The following is a 9,817-nucleotide window of genomic DNA, read 5'->3' as shown; positions in this document are numbered from 1 at the left end:
CAAATTCAATGCATCTAAAGGACATTATGTTCCTCACACCTAGCCTAATTGAGTGATTTTATTATTATTGGTATGAGGAGCCCCCGCTGGTGCAATGGATTAAACCTTTGTGCCGGCAAGAGGTTTGAATCCGGGGAGAGCGAGAATGGGCTCCCTCTCAACTCCAGCTCCTCGTGTGGGGATATGAGAGAAGCCTCCCACAAGAATGGTAAAACATCAAAACATCCGGGCATTCCCTTACAAACAGCTAATTCTCTCACACTAGAAACATCTTGCAGTTTCTCAAGTCGCTCCTGGCACAATATATATATATATATATAATTGGCTGACAGAGCCAACGGTCCAGGCACATTGTAACAGTGGCAAACCACTGGACCATGTGAAGCAAACTTATCTGGGAAAACAGTTACATCAGTGGTGTTGTATTGCTCACAGCAAGTCCGTTTTTCTAGGAGACATTATTAAAGCATTCAAAGCTGCAGTTCTTCCTCTAAACACGAAAATAATTTCTGGTTCAATCAAAGCATATATAAGAAAAAGAGCTTCCTTCGGAGTAAAAGCTTAGCACTTTTAGGACTTTCCTTACCTAAAGTGGGAAGGGGAAACCGTTGTTTCATATTCCTTGTCAGAGTTCAATTACGTGAGAGAGCAGAGTTTTAGAAAGTACCAGTTTATTTTATCAAATCAGTGACAGTGAAAACAAAAGCAACTATACAAGAAATATAATCCAAGCAATCAGAGGCAGACATGGGATTCATGTTTTCCAAGCAATAGTTATAGAAAAGTGTTAAGTACATACTCCTCCCCAGTCCTCCATGCCAAACTAAACAGTTCCAGAAGCAAAGTTTTAAAGGACTTGTGCTTATACCAGAGTGGAATCTTTTCCATAGACATAACTTTACCCATATGTTCACTGTAGCAATCCCAGAAGGATGTGATAAAAATCACAATATGAATTCACTCTCAAACAAAAAAACTGGAAGACCAATTATATGGTGCTCTGAGTACTGGTAAAGAGCACTGATGGACCTTTTATTAACACGAGGACAAGGAACTCATGTGTTAAGACTATTTAAGGTTTTCAGAAGCTACAGCTCAAAAGCTGCAAACAGATAAAAAGTGCAAGGTTATGTCAGGTTCTGTGTGATTACAGATGGCTTGTGCAATGCTGTTCTTATTCCCATACATGGCAAGATAAATACAACGCATTCACATGCCTGGTTGTATGGGCAATTCCCTTCAAAAAGAAAAAAGAAATTGGGAAGGATGAGACATCAATGCTGGTGCAACCTGATTACATCAAAAAACTAGTGGGGACCTTTTGAGATAACTGAAATTAACAAATATACACAAACTGATCGTCTAATACTGCACTAAGGCAGGATTTTGAATGATAGTCTCATAAAAACACTAAGCTGTATCCACATTCTATGAATGAGGACTTGAACTCAGATCTCATGTACCAGTTTTACACTTCCCGCTGTCTTTTTATGCAGCACCATTAATGTAATTATGTACTATTCTGATATAGTCATGGATGAATAAAGATCCCTCCCCTGAATATGCCAATATTGCATATCGAATACAGCCAGCTGGTTCTTTTGGGAGGGACTGATACCAAAAGACAACTTCTCCAGAAGAGAAAGAGGAACATGATATTCAGAATTCTGAAAGCTTATGGTTCTAAAGCTAGAACTAGGGCTTGCTAGAGTACCAGAGTCTCTATGTGTTTGCCTAAAAATGGCAAGACAACTTCAGAGAAAAGTCACTGTTCGTACCAGGTGCTTTCAAAGGATGTTCTCTGGGTTACCCCCTGAGCTGGCCAGAAGAGCTACAGCTGGAAAGCAGCTAAACAAAGCATGCTACCACGCTGCACCCAAGTTCCAGGTAGGTGAACTCAACCTCTGTTTGCAGGAAAGCCAAGGGCAAAAGCTTAGACCTCAACTCACCTAGCTGACTTACTCAGGTGCCAACAGTTAGCACTAAATGAGGACTCCATTGAGAATATGAAGACATTAAAGTACCGGTAACTCCCCAAGTCAAAGCAGGTAACCCATCACCCATGTAAGAAGGCTGCACAAAATCCATTCCAGTATGTTTATAAAAATTGTGCACTTTACTGAAAAAATAAAGCTCTATAGCACTGATAATATATTACAAAGCTAAAAAAAACATTCCCCCTTCCCCCCCCTTATATTTTAGTCATGTTCAAAGAAATCTGATTTTTTTTGCATATAAACATTAATTCTAGCAGAGGTTATTGCTTTAAGGGTATAATACAAAGAATAAAGCTTAAATAGTTTTCACAATCATTAGGAGGTTTCATTATATTAGTGTTTTACATATAAAAAGAAGAGTTACCAAAAAACGGAGCAGCCATCTTAGAAACTATAAATAGTTCTATTTTTTTTAAAAAAATCAAACACATCTTTGCTTTTTATTCTGGAAAAAACATAAATATTTTCTTCTCAGATCTCTAAAGTAACCTATGATATGAGCTTAGAAAGCTGTAACACACTGTAATTGCTGTTGGAGTTCAGGCAATAATGGGTGATACGAAATGCCAGTCATCTACAGAGAAGCCCAGCAAGAGGAAACAAGGAATTAAAAATTCAGCCTTATGAGAAAAACATAAATGTAGGACTCTTTCCTAGAAACTTGTATAGGCAGGCTATGTTTAAGTTTGATTTTAAAAAGAGGGTTTCATCATTCAAACAATAAAAATATGTGTCTTCAATTAAAACTCCATGTGACTATGGGAGAGCTTCTCCCAGCAATGTTTTGCTTTTGGAGGCTACCGAGCTCCTTTCCACAAAAGAAGCAATCCATTGCATGTAGCCATTTCTCATACTAAGACACAAATTTAGATAGTGATGCTAAGCTCCACCGAGCTTCTAAGACTGATTTACACTGTAGTGTAGGACATTTCACAAATAAGCTCCTAATTAAAAAAGAAACATGACTTCCATTGGCTGGCCTGCTAAAGGACAAGCTTACAGTCAAGAGTTTAAACCTTCTACAAAACAAGGCAAGTTGAAGCACTATAACCGGATGCAAATGTATAACCCTCCTCCCCTCTATTCAACCAAATATATAATTTGGCAAGTTTGCTTTGCGTTTTAGAACACAGGCATACCCCCACATGGGCTCCCTTCCACAACTATGCCTTTTTACTCTGCATCCTCATTAGTTATTGGGAAGGGTCACAAAGGAAGATTTTTTAAAAATCATTTTGACATTCAATCCAAGAGTGCATTTGTTTCAGAGCTTTTTTTGTCCATGGTCCAAATGCTTAAAAAACAACAACCAAAAAACGAGAGGAAAAAAACAAACAAAGTACGCTTCTGACTCCCAAGTGGATTATTGTGGCGTTGGCAAGCCTTAGGCGTAGAATTCATTTGTAGGCGCTTTCTTGTAGATTGGTTTCTTGCCAAGGTCATAACTGCCCTCGTCCTTTTTCTTCATGCGATAAACCAGGAGAAGAATCAGGAAGACGGCAAACAACAACCCAACTGCTCCACCTGCAATGAGAGCTGGAAAGAGAGTGAGGAAGTTAATACCAAGTAAACACTCTGGAAACAGAAGCACTTTGCACATAATTCCAGCACATCTCAAGCACTTCCACTTCAGTGTTCTACTGCTAACTTGGCAATAACTACTGGAGCAATTTTCTGTCTAACTGTAATTCTGATTCATACTCTCTATTAAATATTGTCTAACGACATAAAACAAGCCTTTCTTCTTGAAGAAAGCAGGAAAGCAGTTTTAACACCTGTGGCTAACCACGGACAAGATCTAATTATTGAATTTCAAGTTTCATTTCTAGGGTTGGGACTAGAGTTAGAAAGCAAGTGAGAAACGTTGCCTTGTTTTTCTGACAGACGTTAGCATTACTAGACATTGGCAGAGATTCAGGGGTATTCTCCATGCCAGTTCCTTTTGCTTCTCCTTTAAGTGGAATTTACAACAGCTCGGTAATTTCCAAACAACTTTTTAAATCAGATGGGGAAAATGTGAACCAATAGATCCTGCTGGATTGCAATATCCATTCATTCTAGCCAGCATAGCCAAGGGGAAGGGAAGGGAAGGGACAGCTGACAACATCTAGAAGTTAGCACTTCCTCCTGTCTTGCTCTAGATCAATGGTTCTCAACCTTGGGTCCCCAGATGTTTTTGTTCTTCAGCTCCCAGAAATCTTAACAGCTGGTAAACCGGCTGGGATTTCTGGGAGTTGAAGGCCAAACACCTGGGGACCCCAGGTTGAGAACCACTGCTCTAGATGAAATTCAGTCCTAAGGACTTAAGCACAGTTCCTCCATATATTTTCCAATAATTACTTCTGGCAGGAAGCCAGCATGGTGTAGAGCAGGGTTCTTGACCTGTAAGTCCCCAGATGTTTTGGCCATCAACTCCCAGAAATCCTAACAGCTGTTAAACTGGCTGGGATTTCTGGGAGTTGTAGGCCAAAACAGCTGGGGACCCACAGGTTGAGAACCACCGGTGTAGAGGTTTCAGTGTTAGACCATAACTCTTGAAACCAGGATTCAAATCCTGCCTGGCTGTGGAAACCCATTGGGTGATTTTGGATAACTCGGATTCTGTCAGCCTTGGAGGGAGGCAAAGGCAAACCACACTCTGAACAAATTTTGCCAGTGAAAATGTCACCTTAAGGTTACCATAGGTTGCTGTGAAGGCCCACAGGAACAACAACAAAGCATAAATGAAAAAAAAAAAACCCTAAAATTTCTAGACCAGAGGTGGTCCTTGTAAAGTTTGAGGAGGGGGAGAGATAACTGGACCAATGGACTCATAGTTCTAGCACATTGGGGAATAACTGCAGGCTCCTTACATCAGATACATCAGATACCTGTGAAGCATTGTTCTAGATTATATTTTTGGAATGCACAGCTGTAAATTCTTCCATAGTTTATAAGCAAGACATTAAAAGCTTGGCAGTGAGGCAGTACAACACTTTCTGTAAACAGGATAATCAGTGTCACAATGATACTAGATACAGAGAGCCAAAGAACTTGAAAGAAAGGGGTCACATCCACTGGGACCATCATTTTGCATCCCCCTAGCTCCATGGATTGATTACAGTATCTTTGTTGTAGTCTATGTATGGACACCATAGAAAGCATAGGTTCTCCATGTGCAATTTGCATGCCTATTAAGGTGTGAAGCGTGGGCTACACATTCTGGACACAAGACACTATGTTTCAACCAAGTCATGGAGGTTGAGTTAATGGAAAGGGAGGATACAAGATGCTGCTACCTCCATATCTGGATATATACCTCACCCAAATGGCAAAGGGCTTCTGTTTTAAACACAGTGACGTTGTTCTGAATTGGGGATGAGGGGATGGAACAATTCAGGGAAAAGCATGATCAGAAGACTTCACTCTAAATAACATATATATCGATCTTTAGGCAACAATGGGAACATATGACACTTAGGTCACTTCTACACTGCCATATAAAATCTAGATTATCTGGATTATATAGCAGTGTAGACTCATACAATCAGTTCAAAGCAGATAATGTGGATCATCTGCTTTGATAATTTGGATTATATGGAAGTGTAGAAGGGACCTGGGTTTCTTTGGAACTGCAAATGGATATGCTCATACAGTAAACATTAAACTTTCTTATCCTACAGTTTACAATTTAGCCATCCTGCTTTAACCAATAACTTGTTGCAAGGTTACCACCTTCTCTTACCACTACTGCATCTTTTGTTTTTCTATTAATGCAAACAGTATTCCTTTATATTGTGTTGTCAGTTCTCCACCTTCCTGATAAAAGGCTTCTCTTCAAAAAATCATGATCTATTTTAATTTTACGGAATTACAAATTGACTCCTCTATTAAAAGATGATTACCTGCAAGAACTTCTGTCCTCTCAAGAATGCTGCCATTGGCTGTACTGGCCAATGAGATCTCATTGTTCAGGTCTTCTGCTCCGGGGGATGCAGCTTTTTTTGGAACAATAATCTCATTGTCTCTCATAGGGTCAATCTTATCCTTGATCTCTGGTTTAGAATCAGGAATATAGTTGTCTTTGAATACCTGAACAAAGGGATAAGAAGAAATTTGCATTTAGAACACACTTCTGGGCAAGCCATCAAAATTAAAATACTGCAGAACTGCCAATATAAATCCAGGAAGCATTATCTCCATTTTGTTGAAAATTATCCTATTTTGGGCTCAGTACTTCTGAAAGCAATACGGCAACGCAAACCAACAAGGCTACATTTTGATAAACATTGCTACAACAAAATTAACAGCCTTGTAGTGCATGAAAATCATATGGCATGGGGTATTCTTGACAAATTCCATCATAAAGCATGTTAAAACTGGAGAGCACTATCAATAAGTTTTTGTTCTGTGGCTTAATAAACAAATACTGGGTTTGTTTGTTTGTTTGTTTTGTTTTGTTGACACATTTTTGAAAAAAACAAAACAGAAGTATTTGACATATACTGCTTTGTTTATGTAAGGAATATGCAGAAACATAAATTGTCATGTTTACAAGTTTTCAAAACTTGTTTCTGGCTTCTTCCTAAAAGCAAAATAAATGTGCATGAAGACAGTAGGTCCTCACTGGCACATCATCAGCCGAATGACTACAAAGACTAAATATCATCTCAAAGGCACTGTAAATACTTACTGAAGAACTGTCCGTGTTTGAGCGCAAAACATTCTCAGTATCTGAATAGCCTGTATAACAAAGAAAGAGTTATATTTAAGTAATTTCTTAAAACGAATCATAGTAAGCTGTAGCAGTTTATAGATCCATTATCTTTATCTATGTGTTCCTGACTTTTTTGGTTAGATTGCATCAAGGGACATGCAGGCATATCCCAGACGCTCCTCTTTCTCATCTCAACCACCCCTGCTTCTTTAAGTCACTGGCTCTCACGCCCATTAGCCAATTCGTAACAAGTCTACACAATGTGCAGTTTGCCTTGCTTTTAAAAGGAACTGCCCTTTTTTCAAACACCTATTCCTTGAGGATAATTGGCTCACGGAAACCACCAGATCTGCCTCAACTTGCTGTGTGCTAGTTTCAAGAACTTGTTTTTCTTGAGAACACAGTGTACATGAGGGCAAGAAGTTAGATTGAATCTATGATTAAGACTCAGGAAAAAGCAAAGAGAACCACTCTCAAGAGTCCCATCTGCAAGGACTTTGGAGAGAGCCTTCTTGGTGGTTGCTCCTGGACTATGGAATTCCCTTACACACTGACCCTTCTCTGCTCTCTTTTCATTGGCAAGCAAAGATCTTCCCATTTAAACAGGCATTCAAGCCTTCACTGAGGGACATTCAATAGTGTGCTATTCTTAAAGGCATTTTTTTTTCGTTTTGAGAAACTGCAAGTTGCTTCTGGTGTGAGAGAATTGGAGATTTGCAAGGAATTTGCCCAGGGGAAGCCTGGATGTTTTTTTTATATGTTTTACCATCCTTGTGGGAGGCTTCTCTCATGTTCCACATGGCGAGCCGGAGCTGACAAAGGGAGACTTGGCTGTTTGGTTGTGCATTTAAGTAAAGTGATCAGATCTAATTTGCCAAATAGTCACTGTTGTATGTTTTTATGTTGAATGTTTTTATATTGTATAAATGCTATTTTAAATTGTAAGTCGTTTGGAGCACCTTGGTGGAGAGCAACTAATTAAGAAATAAGTGAAGTGAAGTGAAGTGAAGCTCATCTGCACTTTCCCCAGATTCGAACTTCCTAACTATCAGTCTTCAGTCCTGTCAGCACAAGGGTTTAACCCACTGTGCCCCCGGGGGCTCCTCTTAAAGGCATTGAATAATTGTCTAGATATAAAGCTGCCCTGAGTTCCCTTTCGGAGTAGAGAAAGGTGGAATATATAAATATATAAATAAATAAATAAATACATAATAACGTATCTATGCATTTCAACTATTTTTAAAAGAATAAGGTTTTAAAAGTTGTGTTTTGATGAGATTGGCTGCTTAATTGTTTCAGGTTTTTTTTTTTAAAAAAACTTCATATTGTAAGCTACTTTGAATCTCTTGTTGGGAAAAAATGAGATACAAATCAAATAAATATATAAATAATCTCATAGTCTTGGGATATGGAAAGAGTGTGAGCTGTCAAGGCCCTTGCATCTAGTTGTATTGAAACCACTAGACTTCAACTACAAGATAGCAAATTTCCCCCATACAAGGATGGGCAACTATAGCTCTCCAGAAGATTTTACAATTCCCATTATCTCTAGGCAATGGTGAGGGATTAGGAGTTTCAGATCATCAAAAATCTAGTAAGAAGTTGCCTACATTCGCTTCTTGTATACAATGCAGAAATCCTTTCTTTTACTGCTGTATTTGTGTGAAAGCAGGCCATTTAGAAGTGAAATAAGTCAGTCACTTAAACCAGACACCTTAATAGGCATTCTGATTTGTAGAAAAAGGCAAAGGAGCAACTCTTCCTGGCTTTCTGCATTCATACAACTTCAGACCCAAAATCAAGGAATTCAAACTCAAGTCCACATCATGTGATACTCAGGAAACTAAACAGGAACGCAATGGAAATTATCAGAGAAGTGACAACAAAGTGACCAGCTGTAGTCTAGTATAATCCCAGGTAACATCACTACATGAAAAAGCCCAACAGCAAAATATACCTTCGCTATCTCCTGAACCTGAGCTTTCGTCTTCATCATCGATGATGAAGTCGGTCCTTGAGTCCTCATCATCTGGCAAATCTCCAGAAGAAAACTCCTCAGCGTACAACTGTGGGTCCATAGTCTCTGTTTCTCTCACCTGAGAAAGGAAAAAACACAATTAGAAAGGAGCACTTTTCATAATGACATGCCAGAATAGGAATATCAGTTTAGAACACAAAAGTACTGCATATAATGGGGCATATGTTGAAAAAAATTATTACAAATTGACTCAAAAATCTGGAGCAACTTATAAACAGGTGTGTCCACTTCAGTGCTGCTATTTTGTAATGCCTCATTGAAAAAATGGTGATGGCAGGAGCATTTTGGTGCTTTCCCGTCACAGTGGAGAGAATAGAGGGGTGAGTGCTTCTTTTAGGTTACTGGGACGAACAAAGTACCTTCAATTCTGGACTCAAGCCCCCGCCCCTGCCCCTACTTTGCTCTGGCTTCCTCCCACATCACCATCTGCTGCTTCTGCAGGTGCTTCTCCCATTACCCTGTGCTCATACTCCTGTTCTTGCTTTCTCCAGCTCTGATGGCATAGTCCTCTATCCTGGCTACTGGGCTGCCAGTGATGCTGAAAGGCTGTTCCTGAGCCTTCCATGGCCATACTGCCACCCAGGATCCAGAGAAGAGAGCATGCTACCTTTGCCACAGCCAGTGAAGAACCTAATCCTGTGAGGTCTGAATGGCTGAGGAGGGGATGGTGGCAGTGTCTACAGCAGGAGGAATAGCTGCAATTGGAGGCAGTTTGGGGGCGGGGGAAGGACTTCCATTTCACTCATTTCACTCATGAGTGAGCAGCCCCCTCCCCACTCTGAATAGCCCCAAACAGATGGAGCTTAGTCTGTTCCAGGGATGAGGGGAAGAGCTGCAAAGACAAAAGTAAAGCAGCAGAAGTAATAAATACTACTGCTGTTTTTTGAATGCCTGGGCAGAAATGTGGCAATAGTTAGGGGTAGTCGACCAACAAAAGTGGCACTGACACCTTCTCCTCTCTATAGAATGACCCCTGACTGATCCATAAAAGTAAAGGTAAAGGTTTCCCCTTGACATTAACTCTAGTCGAGCCTGACTCTGAGGAGTCGTGCTTCTAAGCCAAAGAGCCGGTGCTGTCTGTAGACA

The 9,817-nt window shown here is 39.9% G+C and overlaps 1 protein-coding gene across 1 annotated transcript in view; it reads right to left on the bottom strand.

Annotated features, from left to right (window-relative positions):
- Window positions 1-654: 654 nt before the first annotated feature.
- Window positions 655-9,817, bottom strand: part of SDC4 (syndecan 4) — a 35,843-nt gene continuing 26,680 nt past the window's right edge. Inside the window, exons 3-6 of the mRNA XM_067468165.1 lie at window positions 8,651-8,789; window positions 6,670-6,719; window positions 5,882-6,068; window positions 655-3,533 (exon numbers count right to left, since the gene is read on the bottom strand). Coding sequence (XP_067324266.1) covers window positions 3,382-3,533; window positions 5,882-6,068; window positions 6,670-6,719; window positions 8,651-8,789 — 528 coding nt within the window. The 3' untranslated portion in view covers window positions 655-3,381. The remainder of the gene's footprint in view (window positions 3,534-5,881; window positions 6,069-6,669; window positions 6,720-8,650; window positions 8,790-9,817) is intronic.

This window comes from Anolis sagrei, chromosome 4, assembly GCF_037176765.1.
Source record: "Anolis sagrei isolate rAnoSag1 chromosome 4, rAnoSag1.mat, whole genome shotgun sequence".
NCBI lineage: Eukaryota > Metazoa > Chordata > Lepidosauria > Squamata > Dactyloidae > Anolis > Anolis sagrei.
The sequence above is the reverse complement of the archived record's forward strand: the minus strand, read 5'-3'. Positions and strand labels throughout refer to the sequence as shown.